This window comes from Hyposmocoma kahamanoa, unplaced genomic scaffold, assembly GCF_003589595.1.
Source record: "Hyposmocoma kahamanoa isolate Upper Pololo Valley unplaced genomic scaffold, ASM358959v1 202, whole genome shotgun sequence".
NCBI classification, from domain to species: Eukaryota; Metazoa; Arthropoda; class Insecta; order Lepidoptera; family Cosmopterigidae; genus Hyposmocoma; species Hyposmocoma kahamanoa.
In genome coordinates, this window is record NW_020653726.1 from 12,962,167 (window position 1) to 12,985,742 (window position 23,576).

Consider the following 23,576-nt stretch of genomic DNA (forward strand, 5'->3'; position numbering starts at 1 on the left):
TGTGGCGGCTTTAGACGCCGCCTATTATCACCGGATGGGTGTGGCAGTCTCTTTGGACGAGAGTCGCCAAGGAGAGTGTCACACTTGCCGTAAATGGTTGACGTAATTTGTCATGTCAGAATTTGTTACGTAATTTGTCAAGATCTTGTAAAAACCACGAAACATTATAATTAAATCGCCATTCACGAAGTTCACGAGGCCGTTTTATTGTTAGTTAGGGGAGCGATAAATTCCCCAAAATATTAATAAATCTTTTTGAATGGTTTTAGGAAACTCTAAACTTCTTCTTCGCCAGAGCCAGACCACTCCTAAACTGTTTTCGACCAGAAATTCTAATTGACATTAGTATTAGTAGTTGACAATGTTGTCATGTCAATTGTCAATGTCATGTCACGGACAAGGAAGCTATAAAATTGTCTTCGTAACAAAAATAAACATTTTATTGGAAATAATTAGACTTGTACACAAATTTTATACATATTTTCGTTATATTAACACTTTATTGACTTTATTATAGAAGATAATGTGTCAGAGATGTGTTTTAAATCACCGGTATCGTAAATACGCGTTGGCTATCATTATTGCGTAATTTGAGTGTTATCAAAGGTCTGCGTCTTTTGTATTGTTAATTTTGGCTTTATTGTGTATATCGTAACAGGAGTAAACATCGCTAGATTTAATTTTTTTGTTTTCAGATTTAAAAATGGGGTGTCTGTATAGCAGAACAGACAACATAGAGATACATCCTAACGTATTTCGTGTAGTAAATATAGATGAGTCAGGCAGAGATCTATGGTCCGGGAAATTGGAGATCACAGAGTCTGACATAATCCTGTACAGGGAAGGAAGAGACTCTACTGTATGGCCTCTGCATTCTCTTAGGAGATATGGTTTTGAAAAGAAAATATTTAGTTTTGAATCAGGTAATGATCATTATTTACATTTTGAAATTTCATTTGGAGTCCCATAAATTGCGTTCCTTGGCTTTAGAAAATAAATATTTGGTCAGGTGGTAGAAAAGGGGGCACTATGGAAACTGGAGTTTCAAGAAAATTAAACTGAAAAAGTTTCATTTACCAAGGCTATAGGACAGATAAATTCGATCGATTTTTAGTCCAGTATCCATAATGCCCCTTTTTGTACAGTCCAATCCTGTGAAGACCGGAGTCTTCTATCCCAAAAAATTTTCAATATGCAGAAAATAATGTATTTACCTTGTAAGTTGCCGTGACAAGGAACACTAGAAACTCAAATCAAAACTTGAAACAATCACAGACAACCTACAATGACAGAAGATGTGTCAGTAAAAAGGTTTTCCAACAAATCCAATAAATAAATAATTTGCAGCAATATGATAAGAATCAATGATTATTTATTTAGATAATAATAAATATTTGGTTGGACTGTGCCTTGAGAAACTCTTTATATTGATTTAAATAATTATCCAACCCACACCATCGCTTAATTGTTAAGGAAACTTAAAAGTATAAAATAAAAATAAATAAATATGTTTTGATTTTTTTTTGTCTAATGCTGCCATTGTATGCTTAATAACAACAAATTTAACTTATGACTCTTTTAATTCAGGCCGAAGATGTGAAACTGGTGAAGGGATATATGCATTTCGTTGTCAAAGAGCTGCCATGCTATTCCGGACTCTACAACAGCAGATACAATTACGCAATGTAGTTCATGATTCACTTAATTATCCGTTGCCCCAACCCACACCATCTCCTACAATGGGTCATGCTGTAGTGCAGCGTTTGTCTGTTGATAATGGGCAGTCTATGACTAATGAAAACAATCTTGCTGCTGCTATGCAAAATGGAGTCCCCCCACCCACAACACAATCTCCAAGGTCTCCATCCAGTACTGAGATACTTGAAGTTATGGCACTAAACCCAAATAGACAAGCTAATGGAAACCACGTCACAAATGTATACCACCTCAGAAATTTCAAAAGAGAACATAACAACAACCAATCAGAAGGTGGTGCTGAAACACAGCACGTATACTGTAATGATCTTAATAGAGATTTAGCCATATTGAGGCAAAACTTGCGTCAAGAAGCTGCATTGAACACTATGAGAGATATTGAATATGAAACACGATTTCTTGAAAGTAGGTACATAAATGAAAGCATTCCTAAGAACAAAGAAGCTACTTTATCACCCACACTGAGTAATAACAGTGAGCATTACGCGCAACTCAGTATAGAACAGCAACAACAACAACAAGAATTAAGGTTGTATATGAACATTCCACAATCAGGAGAAATTGCTTCTACTATGAAAGCAGATGTTTTGAATGACGGTCCTTCAACCCCTTTGACGCCAAAACAAGTCGAGTATTGCAATTTGAGTCTGGCAATGAGAGCAGAACTTAATACTTATGCCAACTTATCATTGGGAGACAAGGCCGAGACTATAAAGAATACTAAACAAAAATGTTTGGAATCTAATGCATCCATATGCTTATCGCCTACAGAGGAATTGGTCAACTATGCAGTACTAGACATAGACACAAATAAGGAATTGGTTTCAGCACCTAGAGATCTAGTGTCACCCGAGAGCCAGTCGTGTAATAGTTCAAGGAATGAGAGTACTGCATCATATTCTTCCCAATCACGCGGCCGCCTCGTATCACAAAGTAGCTTAGAAAAACCACCAGTAACAAGTAGTTCTACTGCGACACCCTTAGCCAGTATAGGTTATACCACCATTGATTTCGATAAAACTGTCGCCCTGACGTCAGTGGCGGCCGCAACAGATGTCCCACGGAAACAGAGGCATAACTCGTCTAATGTAACCTGTTCAAGCCCTAGTGCTACAGACAAGAGTAAGTCAAATAACTAAGGTACAAAGTGCAAAACCAAAATGATAATTAAACCAAATGAAGAAAAGCATATTTCTTGACTCCTAAATACTCGCTTTTCAGTCTTTTCTTAGTACATTCTAGATATTTAGTACATATTGATTGGTGTTTAGAAATATGTGTGATAGTTCTAGATGCTGTTAACCAATGATGAGCATTTACATTGTCTTATTAAGGGGAGGAGTCTAATACAGACCATGAGGGTGAATGCGCAGTTGGTTAGCCTGCACATGTCGTGTCTTATGTGATAACATATCAGCTTCGCGCGCTGTATTGCATTTTGACAGCAGCGAATCTGATGACCACATCCCCATTGCTGCTGAAATTAAGCCTCAACTGGAAGGTTAATAGTGCAATACTTTTGGTCTGAGCTATAACGCTTTCACCTTCATGTAGATTATTCCAATCGATATATTTATTTTCTTGAGTTGTTATTATGACAGGTTGTAGTATATATCACGAAGTAAGTATAAATATGTTTTTAGAACTGGGATAGTGATTATTTGTAAAAATGTACAAAATATAAATGGTGCCAAAGATAGATAGAATAAATACAATTTTAATTTATTGATGTCATACCTGTTATGATTTAAGTTATCCTTTACAACATGTATGTACTGTATTCAAAAAGATTCAGTGTGCATTAGAAATAAGTCTGTAAATATTATTATAAGCGTGTATGCATATGTACGAATAAGTTCACATAAGTTTATTGAGTTTGTATTTACCTCCTAGGTTATGGAAACACCAAAGTAGTTTAAAAAAATAAAATTAAGATTCTGTTGTACACTCGTGATAGGCGATGCATTAATTAATTTTGGAGGCCGATTTTTTATTCTCAATTCATCTTTACGATTATTCATAACGATTCAAAAATAAATCTTCTAACTCAGTTTATTATCTCCTTATATTTGTATAACGATCGCATCAACGAATTAACCAAACGAGAAAGCTTTAATTTTGTATATTTTAATGGAAATAGCGATTGGGTGTAACACTTTTAAAGTTTCATGACCATCATACGCCAACCCATTATACGCCCCATTGGACGGGTCTCCTGTAAGCAGAGGATACCCTTAATTAATGTGATAGAACAAACAATTAATATCATCAAAGGAGAAATGTTACTGTTATCAATGATAGTCCATATGTATAAAGTTAGTTATTGTATCACTGTGATTGTGATTTAAAAACATGTCATGGTTCCGTAATGACGTGACGTGAAATTAAAGCCCTGTGAATAGCCAGTTTAAATTATCTACTGCATTATGTCAATGACTGCAGTATTAATTTTCTGAATAAACAGTAGATAAATTAAGACTCATATAAGAATATCGCACACGAAACCAGATACTTTTGTAACTCAAAAGTAACGGAATTGAGAAAACACGGTTTGAAAATTAAACCAGAATACAGAATGAATCTTATTGCGAATAATGGTGTTATTTTTATTTGCTCATAATTAGTTATCCATTTATAAACGAGAATACAAAATTTATTGGCTTATTTCAGTAATTTCTTGAACTTACAAACCGTGTATTCTCAATTCCTTCATTTTTGAGTTACGACTACGACAGTATTTGGATATATGTATAAATACATATATAACTCTGATCATAGTTACTAGTTTGAGACTAAGAAATTGGTGTGATTGTGATAAAAAATACAATAAACCTTCTCAAGTACATATTGAAAAATATTTTTGTCAGTATATACAGGTGTTACAATGTATAACTTGAAGCTTGCCATATATTTGAATAGTAAAAAGTAATGTAAACACAAGTTATATTATTATTACCGTTACATTACTATTCATTTTTGAAGTGGTGTAAGCGCCAACAGGTGTCTACGTTAACTGGTCAACCCTACTGTGCTAGTGAAAAATAAAAAATTACCAATGTTAAATAGTATCGACTTGATTTAATTTGTATTGCTGTAAAACTATGTAAGATGCAGATCTCATTCGTCGATAGACAAGGACAAAAAATTGCAGGATGCGTTATTTCATAATTATAATATTATCGATACAGTAATGTTCGTTTCAAATGAAATAAAAAAAGACCATGAAAAAAGAAATTAGCGAGATTATAGACTGTAATGCATTTATGTAATGATATAATTACTTTTTGTTGTAGCTATGTATGTACATACGTATAATGCAAAACGACAGTGCAGTTTTTTATGAACTTACATTTGTATAGTTTAATTTTTTACTATACAATTTGATAATGTTGCGCATGCCTTTTTGTGTTCAAGTGTGTAAGGTAGTAAAAATTATTTACGTAGGCGGTTTTTTTTTACTGATTATTAAATTATGTATACTGATATGTGTGCTATTGATAAGTGACTCAAAGAATATTACGTAGGAAAATGTAATAAAATATCTTTACAGTTTACTGATTTTCTTTTATTGCATTTTATTTGCAGCACTATCTCCATCATTTACGAAACGTTAGAACATAATAAAATTATTATGTTCTAATATTTCAGTTTATGTCGAGGCTTTGTTATGTTTTAATCTAGATAAATTAATATTCTTCTACTTACTTACGACAAAAAGCGACTTGTTATTAAAACAAAAATTCGTCAGAAAACAATAGAAAGTGCACATTGGTACAAGGTTGATTTTTAACAAAAATCTTCAAATGTTGCTGCAGAAAAACATACCTATAATTATGTACCTATATCGAAACATGTTTCAAATATTTGTATCAAAAATCCTTCTGTAATAAATAATGTCACAAAAGCTTTTTCAGATGCAAACTCCTTTTTTACGACAAAATTTACATGCAATTTGTATACTTTAATTAATTATTACGCGTCTTTTGCATAGTTTAGCAAATTTTACAATTGTTATTGTGAAATTAAACATATGCTCTATAGGTCGATGGAGAAAATGTGAGTTAGTATACTTCTAAAGGTCTTCCTTCCCAGACAAAGCGTTCAGAAGGGAAATATTAAAGACACATATTGAACTTTTCTTCCTCTCCCTTCATAACTATATACTCGCCTACGATCACTCTTCTTTGGGAAAGCAATATTTAGCATCAAGCATGCTGACGATATACAATACAGTATGGATGCATGGCAGAAGCGTGCATGCAAGTGAGGTACAAGCCTTAACTGTGGTATTACAGTGCATAGTTTCACTACTTCAATGCTATCGTAGTGCAGCTCTCGCTTTCGCGCGCATCGTATCTTGAAAGTGCATTATATGAATTCTTCTAACGTGTGCGAGGTTGCAATGTGTCTTTTTATCATTGTCCTGTTTACTGGTGAGTAATTTTGTAAATTCTTTATAAATATAACTCATAAACACCTGGGTACATAGTTCACGTAATACATACATTTGTCAATTCTTAGAATTAACGTCGAAATATGGCTGCTTTTCAGGAGTAGTTGCTCAAAAAAAAGAAATATTCTTTTTTATTTTTTCGATAGCTGTACTCGGAATGTATTGTATTCGGAATGAGCTTTCCACTGCCTTAAAATAATCACGTGACTACGTAGGGTCAGTATACGATTAAATTTTGGCGCTTTTCTTTTCCTCATTAATTTAATGTTACAGAGAAAGCCATAGGTATGGGTATACTAAGAACTCAAAATACTCTATGTATTATTTCAGATTTTCTAACATTAAACGCCGTGAAAATAGAAAAAGTGATACTTCCAGATGTAATCCAAAGCCAAGCTCCAGAAGGCGCCATACTGGATTGCTTGTACACAGTGAACAGTAGTCAGTTTACTCTACAATGGCTGTTTAACAACAGCGATGTCCCTGTGTATGAGTGGAAACCGAACACAGAGCCGGTTGTCGGTGAATTACTTGAAGGAAGGCTTGACTTATCGTACAGGGCTTCAAGTAAAAACCAATTGTTTTACCTTTAAATATTGTCACAGTTATCTGTAGGTATATTATGAACGTAGTATACCTAGTAGGTATTAGTTTCAATTATCTATGTTTTCAATACTACAATATGTGGCCCATACCCTAAATATCAAATGTATGTTTTTTTTATGTACGTGAGGCGCACTATAAGTTTTCGGAATGAATAAGAAAGAAATACTATACATGGTCAGAAATGAATTTATTGTTTTTCAAAATATTCTCCGTTAATGCACTTTTTCATACGAATGAAACAATTTTAAAAACGTTTATGCCACTCCTCCATGACAATCTCTGAAACATATTTTTCATACTCTTCGACAGCCTCTTCAGGTGATGAAAATCGTTGATCGCGTAACTGGTTCTTAATTTTTGGAAATAAACTGTACGCGGGATGACTCATAAGGTCAACGTCGTTCACCTTCGCTTTCATTTGTCTGTCTGACCGTGTGAGAACTGGCATTATCTTTATTATTATTATATATATAGTGGTGCAAGATGATACGATGATATGATGAATTTGTCAATAACTACCCGGCAAACAAATTGTCACACGACCAATCACTATTCACGGTACAACGATTCTCCAAATCAACAGTAGCCACCTGTCCAGTTTTATTAAAAAAAGAAGCAATCACACGTTTAGAGGCCCTTTGCACGCGCACCACTTTGGTTGGTTTCGGCTCATGTCGAAACACCCATACGCTCGATTGCTGCTTTGTTTTGGGATCGTAACTCATAAATCCATGTCTGGCACGGTAAACTAGAAGACGTCGGTTCGAATCCGGCCGGATCGAAGGAGTTTTTCTGAGTGTCCGATCTTTGTAATAATAATTATAGCAAACTAGTGGAATAATTTCACAAAAAATAATTGAATATCAATTCGATAAAAATTTAATATAAATCCATATTTCGTCACATGTTACTATGTCACACACCAAATTTGATGCCTTTTCGTTGAGTCTGGTAAGCATGGCATTGCACCAAATAACGCGATCCGTTTTTTGAACCTCAGTCAAATTGTGTGGGATCCACCGAGAGCACAGCTTTTTTCACACCCAAATATTTGTGTAGTATTGATTGTATTTGACTCATGCCTATGCCTGAATCTCATGGTATGTCAGATGCCTGTGGGACATTCCTAAGTGACGGGTGGGACTTTTTGACTCCTTTTTTCTTGAACTTTAACTTGAATGTTAAAGTTCTATTTTATTTATGCACTTAATTAATAACTTTGATAAATTTTAAGGAAATTAATATGTTAAGTTGTGACGGGTGGGACATGATTTTGTGACGGGTGGGACGAGTTACAATTAAATACACAGAATTAATAAAATTACACTGATTAATATGAGATCCATCCAAGACAAAAATTTTTACGAAAAAAAAAACAATTAAAAAACTGATAAAGTAATACCTAGTTCTTAGGTTTTCGCGATTGTTACACATAGGAAATGAAACTATTTTTCCAGATTTAAACCGTGACCATGGGACCTGTAAAGCGTCCGAAACGTCTGTTTGTTTGAAAAAACAAATATACGCGATTTAAATCCGGAAAAATAGTTTCATTTCCTATGATAAAGTAATCTTATTATTTTTCTTGAAACACTATCTATGACGACATGAAATCAAAGTCATGCATGTAAAATGCGTTAATAAATTTGAAAAATCCTGACGCATTCCATATCAAAATATATCAAATTTTAAAAGTTTTACTGGAATATATAGTTAAAACTAGTTGAGACAGACTTTTCATGAATTTCCTGATACTAAAAATCATCAGGAAATATGTTGTCACTTTTTAATTGTCTTTTTTTGTGTTAAAATATCTTAATTATGAGAAGAATTATAATAAATTTGCTTATAAATGATGGATCTACATATAAACAGTGTATTTTTTTAAATTCTAGGTATTCAAATGTAACTTGTCCCACCTGTCACAAAATGGTGTCCCAATCGTCACAATTTAACACATCAAATGTTAAACTCCGAAATTAAAGCAACTGTTACACCTAGTAAACATCATGAAAACTCGAATCCATGAAAATCCAAACATTTATTCATAGTAAAAACGTTTAGAATCAATTCAAAGCTTAATATTTACATTTCTATTTACGTGCACAATGCCCAACCAAGCCAAAATAATTACCCTTAGCATAATTGTTACTTTTGCTAAAGCAAATGCCAATAGATTGCATAGTTATTGGTTAAAATAAAAATGATTTAGCACACATCCGTCATACTCCAGTTTCGTCAGAAATGTATAAATATGTTTCATTGTGACGGGTGGGACTTGAAATTAGTATTTATTGCAATTTTAATAACTCCTCACCATATATATATTTCCATGCAATCACTTATCACTGTAATACCTTTTACTGTAATAACTTTTTTAGAGAGACGCACAATAACCGCGAAAATTGTTGCTAACATTATAGGAAAAAATGCTTCACTATAGACGACAGCACGATGACTGCGTTAATGAAGACAAAAAATACAATAATTGTATGTACAATATCCGAAAAATTTAATTTATTTCTAATGATTTGATTTGTTGAGCGTATTCTAGTCATACAATTAAAACCAAATTGTGTAATTTATTTTTTTTAACTGCGGTGTCATTTTCGGTGGAATTACCCATTGACTTACAAATATATGGACGACGGGTCTAATACAAAAACCACGAAAAAAATGTCCCAAGTCAACCTATTCGAAATTTAAATTGTTATGTCATCACAGTATCGCGCTGTCCGTAGAACAAATGAAGACTAAAGCGGAGTGTCGCGCTCTGTATACGATTTTAGCGCCTTACAAGTGCGGACAATTTTTAGCGCGGACCCGACGTCCATATAATTGTAAGTCAATGGAATTACCCGTCTGTTTTGATCACACGGCGCACAGTATCGATGTTCTTGTTGTTCACAATATATATAGCAGTGGACGGGCGACCATCACGAAATTCGTCACCGAGATTCACCGCGTTTAAATTCTGCATATCAGCTATAAATAGTCGTCTTGCATAGTGCTTCATAGCCAAAAACAGTTTGAAGCCGAGGGAAGCTCCGCTGAGCTGTTAAATTACACTTAAAGTCGTACAAAATCATAGTACGAAAATTTTCAGGAGTTAAATCCATGGTGATGTAGACATGCAATTTCTAAAATGACGCCACAATGTAAAAATAAGTAACAGTCAGATAAAACATACTGTATTCTACAGCCAGAGTTCCATTTTCAAATGTTGTAATTACTTTTTAAATATTGTTTATGTAAATGGCCAGTTACGGAAACTTATAGTGCGCCCTGTGTATAGTTTTCGCATAATTTTTTGTATTATTTTTGCATTTGTGAACCGATTTTGATGATTCCTTTTTGTTGGAAAGAGGGTACCTCCATAGTGGTTCCATTTAATTTTGAAGAAAATATTCCACCTCTAAGGATGGCTGTTCACACATGAAGATTCATTTTTACAAATAGCGCCTAAACTTTTATATGAGGAGCAATTATTTTAATTGTTGATTTTGCTTTCCTCCATTGGAAGACGTTTTTCTCTTGGATTTTTATTATCTTAGATGTACATCTTCTTTTATTCTTAGATGTACATCTTCTCTTCTTCTATGTACATCTTCTGTACTTCTTCTTACAATTACTTCTACGAACTTTTGAGGTCGGTTTTTTTAGTACTATGTACTGAGATTATCAAAATTAAATTGAAATCGAAGAACTGGTATGCACAGTATACCCACTACGACGACTCCAAAAATTTCGAAAATAGAACCAGGTTCTATTCAATTTACGATAATAATATATGAATATTCACTACCAGACCGCTTAACTTGCTTATTTTTCAGATAGGTCTCCCAAATAAAATTTGTTTGTATTAATGCAATTAATAACCTCGTTAATACGTCGGGTCTCACGCAATCAATACCCTGTATTTTTGCAGCATTCTCCACAGACGAACGCAGAGCTTTGCACATAGTTTCCTTGGAACCCAATCTGAGTGGGGAATACACCTGCAAAGTTGTTAGCGACGGTTTGGAAGCCAGATTAAGCAGGTCCATGCTTGTATTCAGTAAGTCCGGTCTATATTTTATTCACTTAACCTACCTTGCCTATTTTACATATTCCGGATGTCAAAGGTCGTTTTAAAAAGGTCTTTATTGAGCCTTAATGCAGTAGCAAATAATGTATTTGTTTCGGATCATCAATCAATTTGTTTTGGTCTTATAAAGGACAAGAAACGTTGGTTTATTCGATAAAACATATACGTGATACAGATCCGAAAAAAATGTTTCATTTCCTATGTGTAACAATCGTGAAAACCTAAGAACTCGATACTAAACGAAGCATTTTTACTACCACTAGCATCTATTCTTATAATGCGTAAATTTACAGGCCCGGAACGTGACTTCACATTAGTCTTGCAAAAACAAAATCGCAGCACGAGATTACAATGCATTGCAAGAGGAGTCTATCCAAAGCCCGAATTAACTCTGGAACATGATAGGTAAATGGGCATTTCCACCAGGAGTTGTATCTAGAACCGTAACACAATGTTCTAGAGCATTTTATTTAATTTGAAATTCCTTTAATCATTTTCTTATTTTTTATTTAGACTAACGCTGAGTTCGTCAATGGCTAGAACAATGCAAATAATACAACTTCTCACCGCATACTATATAATATAATAACGAGATTGAGGTGACCTTTCCAAGGTGTTGAATACATTTTCACGTAAAATATCTTATTTTAGTGCTCAATATCGAAAGAAAAATTGAACAATATTCGCTGTAAACTTGCCACTATCATCCCACCATCGAATATATACTCGATTGATCCCGCTTAATACGAGTATTTACTTTATTTTAATACAGTGACTCTTTATGTAAAGTGGTTATACAGTGTGTTGATTTGCATCTTCGCAATATTTAAGAAGTTATTAATAGAAATAATGCTAAAGCATCTAAAAATATGAAAAAAATATTCTGTTCAACATTCTGGCTAAAATTCTATTCAAAATTCTGGTATTAGTAAAGTTTTGCAAAATTGTCTCGAAGTTGTATGCACCACGCATTTCCCCCAGTGATACGTAATCTTTCTCGATCGCTTATTTACCTATTTTTTTTAAATTATGATTTATGTACTAGTATTGCTATAATTTACTATTTATTTACAACAATTAGAAGAAATGACTAAAAAAGGGTTTTTGTAACTTCGATTTGGTACTTACTAACTTTAGGTTACATGAAAGTATTGCTAGAAGTACCTAGCTTCTTATTAGACTCCACAATTTTGAAAGCAGAAACTTTGACACTCGTATCCTCTGCGTAAACTAAACGTTTCACTGCGTAAAGAATAGACACGCACTGGCAGTTTTCTGCACTACTAACTCTTGTTTACATACCAAACCACGTGGCATTTCGTGACAGACTAGAATAGAATGTATGTGGGATGTCAGTGTGATGTAGATGCAGTACGGGATGCAAGGTCGACTGATCTACTAATCGCGCGGTCGATACGACATTCCCCCGCCGTCGCTACCCGCACCCAACCACCAAATAGATCTAAAATGCGTTTTTTTCTGCGCATTTAAGGTCATTGTTCAAAATGTTTGCAAGTGACGTGCAAGTCAATGACTTTTGGATCAAATTTTTTACCGCAAGTAAATAAAATTTATTAATTTTTTTTTTCGACTTATTTTTTAGTGATTTGTGTTCAGTTTCGGATATAGAATGACCTCTGTAAAAATATGCCGAGAACAGAAAGAAAGAATCAACACATTGTATATTAAAAAAGATTGGCTAAATAATATTCACTGTAAACTTGTCACTTTTTCGCCAGTGTTCTCGTATTGAATATATGAGAGAGAAAAGAAAAAAATATATACGAGAATTAACTGCCTTGGTGGTCGAACTGTTACCATGCTGGCCTGTCACGAAAAGGTCCCGGGTTCGATTCCCGGGCCGGAAGAAATATTTGTATGGTCTACATTTACTCCTTTCGTGAGTTTGTGGTTGTGTATGTTTGTGTCCATGGTACCTGCGACACAGGGTTTTCCTAGTGCGGGGCTAATAATAGAAGGATTTTTTTTCCAGTAGTAGTAGGTATGTATGGTGGCAATATCTAAAGATACACTAATACTTGTATTCAAATTTGCAGTTAAAAGAAAGTTAGCGGCTAAGGGTCAACGCAGGCCGGGAGACGGGAAGGCAAAGGATATTAAATTTATCAACGTTCATACCTCTTTGCTGTTTCAAATGCAATAAGGTATCAATTTCAATGAAGAGCATTGAAATGTATGCCTTATTGCAGACCGACTTCGGAGTATAATTTTTCTCTGTGGTATTGAAGAGCATGCTAGAGGATACCACGGCAGAAGGCGTTTTAGACGGAATCGACCAATTATGCACCGGAATCTATCTGAATACATGCCGGAGTAACAGGCAAATGACAGGCATAAGATCCTCTTCAATGCTCTTTCCCGCCGTCCGCCTGTTTGCCCTTTCTAAGTGCGCGTAATATATATTATTATCGTAACACAATATTATTTGTACGTCCAGTGTACCATTTGTGAGGCAGCAACAACGAGTATGGCGTTCCGATGGCCCTCTTTTTGATGCCGAAAGTACGGCAACCCTTCATGTCAATGGCGAATATTGCCGTCCGCGACGAATTACATGTCGCTTGCAGCTTCCCCAAGCAGGATACGCCGCTATGAAGAAAGAACTAATTTATGTAGACGGTGAGTAAATATACTAAAAAGGATATACCCATGATGCAATTAAATTCATCATAAGGTCGTTATTTACCTATGTTTGAGAGAAACCTGTTAATTTTCAGCTATTTTTATCAGCAACCTATGACCAATCTAATATTTTTGTATTTGTTTCATAACCATGGATACAAGTCCTTCAGTCGAAATATTAGAGATAATAAACAGAAAATAATATAAAAAGTAATAGCATAGTAGTAGAACAAAATTAATTAAAAATTGTTCTATAATACATTACTATAATGTTGTTAACAACAGTGTAAAATATTTATATTATATTTCAAAATTGTAGTAAAGCAAACTGTACAGCGCCCCTAGTGGTAACAAGAAGTAACATTTTGTATTTTGTAAACAACGGCATCAGTAGGGCTAGCACATAAGTCTGTGGCTAGCACGATAGGGCGCAACTTGCGCGAGATACTGCTATTCTCGCATAGAAATCTCGCGCTTTAAGTCGTACTAGCCCTACTGTCATTGTAAAGTTATAGTAGGTAACCTGGCTAGGTTTTAAATTACCTATAAATACAAACAGTACTTCACTAAAAGGAAGATTTACTGACATTGAGACATTTTCAGGGCAACAAAACTGCAGAAACGGTTCATCAGCAAGTACATCCAGCACAATCTTATTTTTAGCACTTTTAACTATTACATTTTACAGTTCGAAAACAGCATTTTTATAATTACTCGAACAATAATAAACTATAATAAAAAAAACTATACAAAATAATTTTTAATGCAAGTCCTTGTTTTATTTTGCAGTACTGTAAGCACTGACATTCAAGTGCAGTTGTAAAGAATGTTTACCTTGAATAAAATGCGATTTACGGTACAGATCTTAATTTTTTTCTTATAACACTTAGGTACGGTCAAGTTCCGATTGATTACCAAATGATAATTATTAAAACAAACGTTAACATGAAAAATCTGCAGTCGGAAGAGATATAAGGTGCTTACAAATTAGGTATGAATACTTTTAGAACATACCTCGTTAATCACTTTGGAGTTAGATAGTCGAAATGAATGTGTTACTTTTTCGGGTATTTAAAAAAGTTAATTACTAAGCTTGTTAATAACAACACTACTTGGTAACAACAACGTAGTGGTTATATGCTCAGTGGTAACAACCTCTTCAATGTTATCTTTTTAAATCTTTTAACTATCACTGGCCACTTCACTGTTCAAGTAAAAATAATATTAATATGATTGACATTATTAGTGACGTTTGGACATAATTTTCTAATTTTGTTTCTTTAAACCTTAGAGGATGGAAAATTTTAAACGGGAAAGTAACATTTTTAGATCGCATAAAGTCTTTTTTATCTGAATTTTAATTGAGTCTTCTGAGGCAAACTGATTACAAAATTATCCGTACCTAATTTTGTAGCACCTCATACAGACAGCCTTAGAATAATAACGCATAGAAACCTAGCCCGCACACGCTAAGTGAGGCAAATTGTAGGACGCCGTATAGGCCTACGTGAGCGAGCGGGCAGTCAGTGCTCAAGGTCAAGTTGTACCGCGAACAGCTCAAAGATTTTTGCTAAAAATGACGAAATGTGCGGTAATTGGGTTTAAAAATAGATCAGACAAACATAAAATAGACACTAACATCACATTCCACAAGGAAGTAACGTGTTTCAACTTGTATTTTTATGTAAATAAACAAAAAATTAATTTCGTTGCAACAAGATACGAAAATGTTGCAAAGTAACGGGTTTTTTCTCCCCATTTTGCTATTCTGTTTCAAAATAATTATATTCCGTAATTTTTGAGAATAGGCAATATCGCGACGTTTGCAAAATTTCTACAAATGTACACCGCCGCAACAACATTGTCGGGAATTTACGTTAGCTATTTCTACGAAATATATTTAGTATTTGGCTTCATTAGTTTCATGTGAAAAATCATTATTCTTGTTCATCATACACTCATTTTAAAAAATTGTCTTGGCCAGACTCAAACGTTCGTAACTAAAATTATTTCAAGGAACTAACACTGACTAAAAAGTCATCGTCAGTTCTCCAAAATCGTATATAAATAACTTTCAGGTTCAGGTTCTTTATTGTTATCGTGTACTTTTCATGTAAACATACCCACAGATAATATCAGGCTATTTATATATTCAAATTCGATAGTCGCACTTAAACTCGCATGTAGGTTTTTCAAAAATGTATTTTTGGTAAACCATAAGGAAATGGCATGTATATCTGAAGACAAGATAGCGGGCAAGACTTCTAATTCTTCTTCTTCTAATTCTTCGCCATCTTGGATTTAGAAATATGTGCTAAATTCGGAATGAGCAGCCCCAAATACCTTGAAAACGACAACCAACTTGCTATTATTCGAAAAATCGTGCCCGCCATCTTGGATTTAGAAATTAGTGCCATGTTCTTAATGAGCACCCCCAAATACCTCGAAAACGACACCCAACTTGCTATTATTTGAAAAGTCACGTGCGCCATCTTGAATTTAGAAATAAGTGCTATATTCCTAATGAGCACCCCCGAATACCTCGAAAATGATACTCATATTGCATTTATTTCAAAAGTCGTGTCCGCCATCTAGGATTTAGAAATAAATGCCATATTCTTGATGAGCACCTCGAATACCTCGAAAACGATTCCCATTTTGCGTGTCCGCCATCTTGGATTTAGAAATGAGAAAAGTCGTGTCCGCCTTCGTGTATTCAGATATAAATGCCATTTCCATAAGGATTACCAAAAATATTTTTTTGAAAATTTCTGTCACTTGATGTTGTCTATCAACAGTAACGATCGACAAAATCGAGCATATCTGTAGGCACCTGATCGAGATTGTCGATCGACAAAATCGAGCAAATCTGTAGGCTTTAACTTAATGATGAGTTAAGCAAGATACAATTTCCCCACTTTTGAGGGAAATGTTATTCCATGGCAACATTATTTGTATATTTGTGTGCGTGCCGACGAGCGTAAATACAAGTTGCTTACGCCTACATGAATTTGATTTTTGCCTCACTTGTGACAGTTCGTTTGATATGAAACTATCATTGTATGCGTTATTATTCTAAGGTTCCACCATGATTGTACTCGTACTAGTGCAATAGTGTTGGCAACTATGGCCGAAGTACATATGCCAGATGACGTATACGTTTGTCATCATCATAAGGGGTTTAATGAAATTACAACATTAAAAAACGAAAATAGTTAATTTTAAAAGATTTACAAGTAACGCTACGAATAAAATTAGTATCACATTTATTATGCAAGGAGCTGCACTATCGTCGTTGCAAGCAGGAATAGTGTCCAAGAGCTGGTGAAGGCACTGCTGCCATCTGAAATATAGATAACAAAAATTGTTTTATAAAATGCTTTCCTTCTCTTTTGTTTTATGAAGTTGGACAGGGGAGGTTGGTGGGAGGGATTGAACGGTTCAACGCAGACGTCAAACAACTATTTGAGATACTTTCGTAATAAATGAATTATAATTCTCAGTGATATGAAGTTCCAGTAGCACGGCCAAATTATATCATCTGCGTTGTTTCTGTGGTCAAATACGGTTTTTATTTAGTCAATTAATTCCGTTAAAACGGCGATAATTTACTCATCCATGTGAACAATCCAAAGTCTATACCTTAGTTTCCCAAAGTGGTCTCCAGTGGGCGCTGAGGAGTCCTAGACTGGTAGGGGCCTCAAAAGCCATTGGAGGCATTGAGGCTGTCCAGAGGGTACTATCGCATTTGAAATCAAACCTGATTTTTTTACCTTGTGATTTTTTTGTGTTCAGTAATATAAAAAAATACGTGTTTTCAATTATTTTTTGTGGTGGTGGGCGTTAAATTTTTTTAATCTTGTCTAAGTGGGCGGTGAGCCAAAAAGTTTGGGAAGCTATGGTCTATACTATCGAGCTCATATTAAAACAACATCTTGTTCATCGTTGGTCAAGTATGTATGGCAATTAGAAGAGCTTCAGAACAAAAACTGATAAATCCAAAGACTTACGCCAGTACACAGATATCGTTGGATAAATACAATAAATTTCGATCCTAATTTTGTCTAGTCCCATTGAATGTATTTGCCGCAATGTGTTCAGATCTGTGCATTTGAAATGTTTGTTAAGGTGGATTTAGCAGTTGCTTTATTCACATGTAAATGTTCAATTATTAGTTCACATTGACGAGTAAGTTGATTTCGTTAACGAAACTAATCGATACCCGTTATAGATAATTCTTTGAATAAAATTTTATTAAATAAACCAAATGTTTACAAAAACGTTTCAAAATGTTAAGAAACTTGTTTGTAAAGTTGTCAATACTTATAAGAAGCGTTTTTAACAATTAAAAAAAATTCATATTCAGTAAAATTGCCCGATTTGTTAATACAGACTAAATTAATTATGCCAATACTTTAGTCGCTGTTAAAATAAAAAAATATCAACACGTCATCTAGGTTAGTAAGTGCTTAAAAGGTGTACTCGTAAAATGTAAGTGGCATCATCCCTTTCCTAAGCGTCGTAATTGGCGTTCGGCAAATTCAAACAAAAAAATTCGGTTTAACACTTCACTTCGGTCTAAGTGTCGTATTCTAGAACTCTACTCAATGCTCAAGTCAGGACTGCAATGGAAACACAAGCACTGGAAATACGACCCTAATTGCAGGTACTTGAGTATGATTTCGAGTGCTTTAAACCATACTCAAATCCTGACTTGAGCATTGAGTAGAGTTCTAGAATACGACCCTAAGACAAGTAGTGTAACTCCATGCAAAAAACTTAGCGAATGGTTTGTATGTGTGCATAATCTCGCGGTGCCCTCGAGTTACACAGCGCGGAACTAATGAAAGGAGGAACTACTAGGTATAGTTTTTTTAGGAGATATAATTTTTTTGTGAACGGATTTTGATGATGATTCTTTTTTTTGTTGGAAAGAAGGTACCTCAGTTGGCTCATTGATCCCATTGAAATTCGAAGAAAATATTCCACCTTTAAGGGTAGCAAACTAGGGGATGAATCCGGTTTCGCATACTTTCCGGTAACCGATTTCAATGAAACATGGCTTATAGATGTGATTCCACGAACTTTTTCTATGTCAAATTTATAATATTTTGACCAATAAATATACACAAATAGTTATGTATTTACAAACTCGCATTTAATTTCTATTTCGTGATTATACTCTCATAATCGAGATAGCAATCCGCGATACTTCCATATGGAACCATTTAACAAAGGTTATTTCGCTATATTTTTATTTTTCGTTATATAGCATGAGAATACTGTATGACTGTAATAACTTTTTTTTTTTCAAATTATATTTACAACCTGTAGGTAGGTACAAATAAAATAATGATGTGACAACCCTACGCTCCGAGAGTTGTGTAAACCGAACACGCCGAACAGGAGTTACACTACTTGTTTTATTATATGTATCTTGTATCAAAATAGATTTATCAATGATTCTTTATTTCTATTTGGTAAAGAGACATAGATATTTTGCCTTTGAAAGCTGAGCAAGAGCATACATCGAACTTAAATATGACAAAATCGTCAATTACGACAGTTAGTGAGAGGGTCTATATGTGACAATAAAACAATACTGGTTATATAAAGTCTGTGCACATACTTATAACAAATGTTAAGAAGGCTGATGTATATCTACGTATTACATACTTAAATTAACCTTATCAGCTTGTAAAACCAGCTTTACTTATAGATAAACAAACAGACAAACACGTTAAAATTGTGATTAGTAGCTTTTTTCTGGACTGTAGTCAAGTACGATGTGAAAAAGGTGTATTAATACTTTACGATAATGAAGTAGTAATTACACTACACAATTTCACCCCATAATAAATTTTGTTCAAACATTAACTTCCCTTAAAAATAAGCTATCCAACTAGATGAAAGTAAAAGTTGTCATTTTGACTGAGTGTTTCAACAGTGCCGGCGCGGCGCTAGCCCATGTAGCTCTCGGCTGCATTCAATACTCTGGCGCCCTCTAGTAGGCACGCATCAAAATGGAACATTTACAAGAATATTTTCTCCAGTCATCGGAAACACATGTGCAAATGGTGCAATAATAAATGTTGGCAAGCAATAGACCGTTTGCTTCGTTTGCACCGCGAGCGACATAGGTTCTTTGTAGGCGTTCCATAAGCCCCTGCGCCTATGTGCGCCGCACACCCTGGACTACAGGGTAAAGTCGGCACTGTCTTTCAGTGTCACTTTATTATCCTCAGGCTTAGAATAATAACGCATAGAATGATAGGTTCATATCAAACGAACTGTCACAAGTGAGGCAAAAATCAAATTCATGTAGGCTAGTTTTAGTAGTAGGTTAATTTTCGGTTTTAGTGAATACTTATATAAAAATACAAGTTGAAACGCGTTACTTCCTTGTGGAATGTGATGTTAGTATCTATTTTGTTTGTCGGACGTATTTTTACACTCATTTACCGCACATTTCGTCATTTTTAGCTAAAATTCTTGATCTGTTCGCGGTGCAAGTTGACCTTGAGCACTGAAGGCCCGCCCGCCCTTATGGCGCGCTTCAATTTGCCTCACTTAGCGTGTGCGGAATAGGTTTATATGCGTTATTATTCTAAGTCCTCAGTTATTATTGCACCTTCTGTAACACTCTAAATAACGTCGCGATAAAATGCCGAACGTCCAATCATGTATATGTATAAAAAGGCATAATTAAGTGTATATTTAGGTGCCTTTTTCTACCTACTCCAGATATTTTTTTAAAAATTTAAAAAGGCTTAAGTTTAGCTGATTGTAATTTCAATAACAAAAAACTGCGATATTTTGTTTTGGATATAACTGTTTGAAGTGTTCTCGTTATAGGAAGTAATTCTTACCGGTATCGGGCTCGGCAGTGGAAAGTTCTGTAGTGGACAGCTCGCCTTCCGTTGTGGTCGTCACAGCCCCTGGCGCCCGACAACCGCACGTTAGCCCACGTTCGATAGCACACATTGTTAGTTCAACATTCACACAACATTCTCTACTAAGTGGTCAATCAGGCAACCAGATCGGAGATGAGCGACAATAGTTTTTAGGAGCCTTTTGGAAGTCGAACCGTGCATACCCGTGCCCGAATGGTTTGGTCATGACAAAACATACTTTCGTGCTTCGCAATGGAATGTATATGGATTGATCCTGATTATTATAAAGTACTTTGTGCAATAAATTTTGAGTAGACGAACAAGACGTGCGCCTGGTGGTAAGCGACACGCCTATCTATAACAGTTGCAGTCCCGCTCAGAGCTTTAAATCGCAAGGATCTGAAGGGCACTGCCACTGCGCTCGTAATGCTCACATTACTACTTGGCGGCAGAAATAGGTAAGGTGGCAATACATACCTGGACGAACTCTTTCACTAGGAGCTCTACTATTACATGTTCTGAACTCTATAAACTATTGTTACAATAATATATTCTATACTGTATAACAAACTAAATATACATAGATTAAGTATAATGAGAAGCACTATAGACCATATAAGTAAAACACAAGTTGGTATCAATCCATATTTTGCAAGGTTTGTATGTTGTTCGTTCTGAAAAATATGTCATTCTAACATTAACCGGTATGTACTACACACCTCTTGTAAAAATGTAGTCATAAAAAAACTACATAGTTTTAGGGGTTCGTTTTTTAAATTAGTTTGGGAAACGAACTTTTCTAAATTTACAACCTAAAGATAAGCACTAAGATACGCTTTGCCACAAAAACTGGGATTTACAAGATTTTTGTCAAAAATTCCTGACCAAAAAATCCCGCCCTGTATCGTATCTGCTTAAAAGTTCCCAAGGACACCCGCTGAACCAACCGAACCCAGAGGGGTGATAGCAGCCCCTGTCTCTGAGTCGGCGACCCAACTCTTTAAATAAGTTCCGAGCTTCCGAAATCCAGGGCCCCGCAATTGGTTTTACTTTTCTAAATTGGTTCTGGTCTGAGCGTCCCGGGTAGAGGCCCGGAGTTATTTTCGTAGATCTGATACTCATAGCACAAAGCATTCCCTAACTTAAGGCGACGTAATAGGTATGATTGTCCGTAGCACATTATTATATAATGATGTATAGGCTTAAAGACGCTAAATGATGGTAACATATACCGATACACAGTTATAAACCGACGACTGAGCTCTGGTTTTGACTTCACGTAAAATTTAAGGCCATTGCCAAGAAAAGGACGTAAACTGAGCAATAAATGTTTAACAGTTCTATAACAATTTTAGCTCAACCCGTTAAACCGATCTGTTTGAAGTGAACACCGCGACGTATTTACTAAAATTATTATACTATGATGTGCTAAAATTAGACCAACCTTCACTTCATTAAAAAGTACTATCGGCAAAAGAAATAGGTATACTTATCATTGGCGTGTGTTTATCTGGCGTGTATTTTTTATCTACCTTAAGGCTGAAGAGGCGTTAAAAGGATCGTGTACGAGAATACTTATTTCTTTTGCCATGTAAATTATGCATTTACATAGGGGTGAGCCACAGATAGAATTATACAAACTGTCAAAATTCTTTGTTCAAAATTTCGCGGCATGCCCACAGCGATCAAAGCTTTTAAAAAAATAATGACAAATTGTATAGCTTGATGTGTGGCTGAGTGTTTGTAATGTTATAGACATTAACCTAATAATAAAAATAAAACATGCTATAATGATACAAATGTGCGTCCATCTGCATATTACGTCACACTAATCAACCCATGCCTCATGCCACGATGCCAGTAGGCATATTGTCTATTTATTTTATTCAATTTATAAATCATGTAACAAGCGTACTGTAATTCACAATATAATGATAGTAAAATGGATATTTAGTTTAGAAATAGAGACCAAAAATTTCAATAAGATATCTATGAGCATAACTGCACAAGTACCCTTGTCCTCCAGTCATAAGTCATAGTGTATGACTGAATGGAATCTAGAGACATGGAAATAGAAAAAGCAGACAAAAGGAAAATACAAGTACTAAATCTAAGGGTGCATCACATTAGTTGCGTTTCAACTGCATTTGCAAAATAGCAGTTGGAATGCAGTTTGATGCAATCGGCACGATGCGAGTGCACGCCACCAGCAACACAACTGCCGATTGCTAGTAGGTACAGCTGGCGTACAGTCGCGACTGCAAACTGCTTGCCGACGGCATTCCAACTGCGATATTACTCGTGTGACGCACTTAGCAATGGAAAATGTAGACCAGTTTTATAAAAATATTAATTAGTTTAAAATCTACTTATCACGTGTAAATAAATTTAAAAAAATTCAATGTCACACTCCGAACTCTCTTTTCTTCTTACTTTATTGGCTGTACTTTTTTAAATTTGTCTTTTCTTATATGATGTGGCGAAAAATAGTTAACCGACGTAAAGTGACTTGTACAGTGATTTTTTAAAAATCTGGAAATCTCGCTATGGATTTTAAATTTCACAACACAATTCGTGCCATTTGATTTATTCCTTTAACATTCTAGAATTTAGAAATATTTATAGATTTCGTTCGTATCCAAACGAACGATTTAATTAGTAGCACAAACGACAATCTTTAAACTCTATTTATAATCTTCGCCTGTAGCTGCAACGTGGGCATTGTAAAATATTTAGTTTAACACACTATATTTTATCGAGTTCTTAGGTTTTCACGATTGTTACACATAGGAAATGAAACTATTTTTCCGGATTTAAATCGCGTATATTTGTTTTTTCAAACAAACCAACGTTTCGGGCCCTTTACAGGTCCCATGGTCACGGTTGACAGTCAACACAAGTCACGGTCAACTATGACCGTGGAACCTGTAAAGGGCCCGAAACGTCGATTTGTTTGAAAAAATAAATATACGCGATTTAAATCCGGAAAAATAGTTTCATTTCCTACACTTTATTTTTCTTGTACTCTAGACACGTTACGTAAGTATAGGTTGAGAAGTTTCTGTGGACCATGAAACAGTAGATAACATTTTGAGTTTTGAGATGAATATTTATAGAAGAATTAGTTCTTTAAATGTTCACGTGCACGCGACGTAAACAGACAACCTGACCGGACATT

General features: G+C 34.9%; 3 protein-coding genes across 5 annotated transcripts in view; 2 read left to right on the forward strand and 1 right to left on the reverse strand.

The window, feature by feature from the left end:
* Positions 1-695: 695 nt before the first annotated feature.
* LOC113226918 lies at positions 696-4,401 on the forward strand. The gene is made up of 2 exons (XM_026459726.1): positions 696-923; positions 1,588-4,401. Exons 1-2 carry the CDS (start codon positions 704-706, stop codon positions 2,853-2,855), a joined length of 1,488 nt encoding a protein of 495 aa, XP_026315511.1. The 5' UTR covers positions 696-703; the 3' UTR covers positions 2,856-4,401.
* A 1,650-nt stretch (positions 4,402-6,051) lies between these two features.
* Positions 6,052-14,270, forward strand: LOC113227025. Its single transcript, XM_026459885.1, has 6 exons — positions 6,052-6,149; positions 6,500-6,736; positions 10,704-10,832; positions 11,156-11,267; positions 13,321-13,502; positions 14,109-14,270. The coding sequence occupies exons 1-6, from the start codon at positions 6,089-6,091 to the stop codon at positions 14,213-14,215; spliced, it is 828 nt and encodes a 275-aa protein (XP_026315670.1). The 5' UTR covers positions 6,052-6,088; the 3' UTR covers positions 14,216-14,270.
* A 2,203-nt stretch (positions 14,271-16,473) lies between these two features.
* LOC113227016 overlaps positions 16,474-23,576 on the reverse strand; it is a 14,944-nt gene continuing 7,841 nt past the window's right edge. For 2 of the 3 annotated variants that reach the window (XM_026459874.1, XM_026459872.1), the window contains exons 6-7: positions 20,375-20,443; positions 16,474-16,848 (exon numbers count right to left, since the gene is read on the reverse strand). In XM_026459874.1, the coding sequence (XP_026315659.1) occupies positions 16,775-16,848; positions 20,375-20,443 (143 nt within the window). In that variant the 3' untranslated portion in view covers positions 16,474-16,774. The remainder of the gene's footprint in view (positions 16,849-20,374; positions 20,444-23,576) is intronic. The other variant, XM_026459873.1, reaches the window with a different exon arrangement.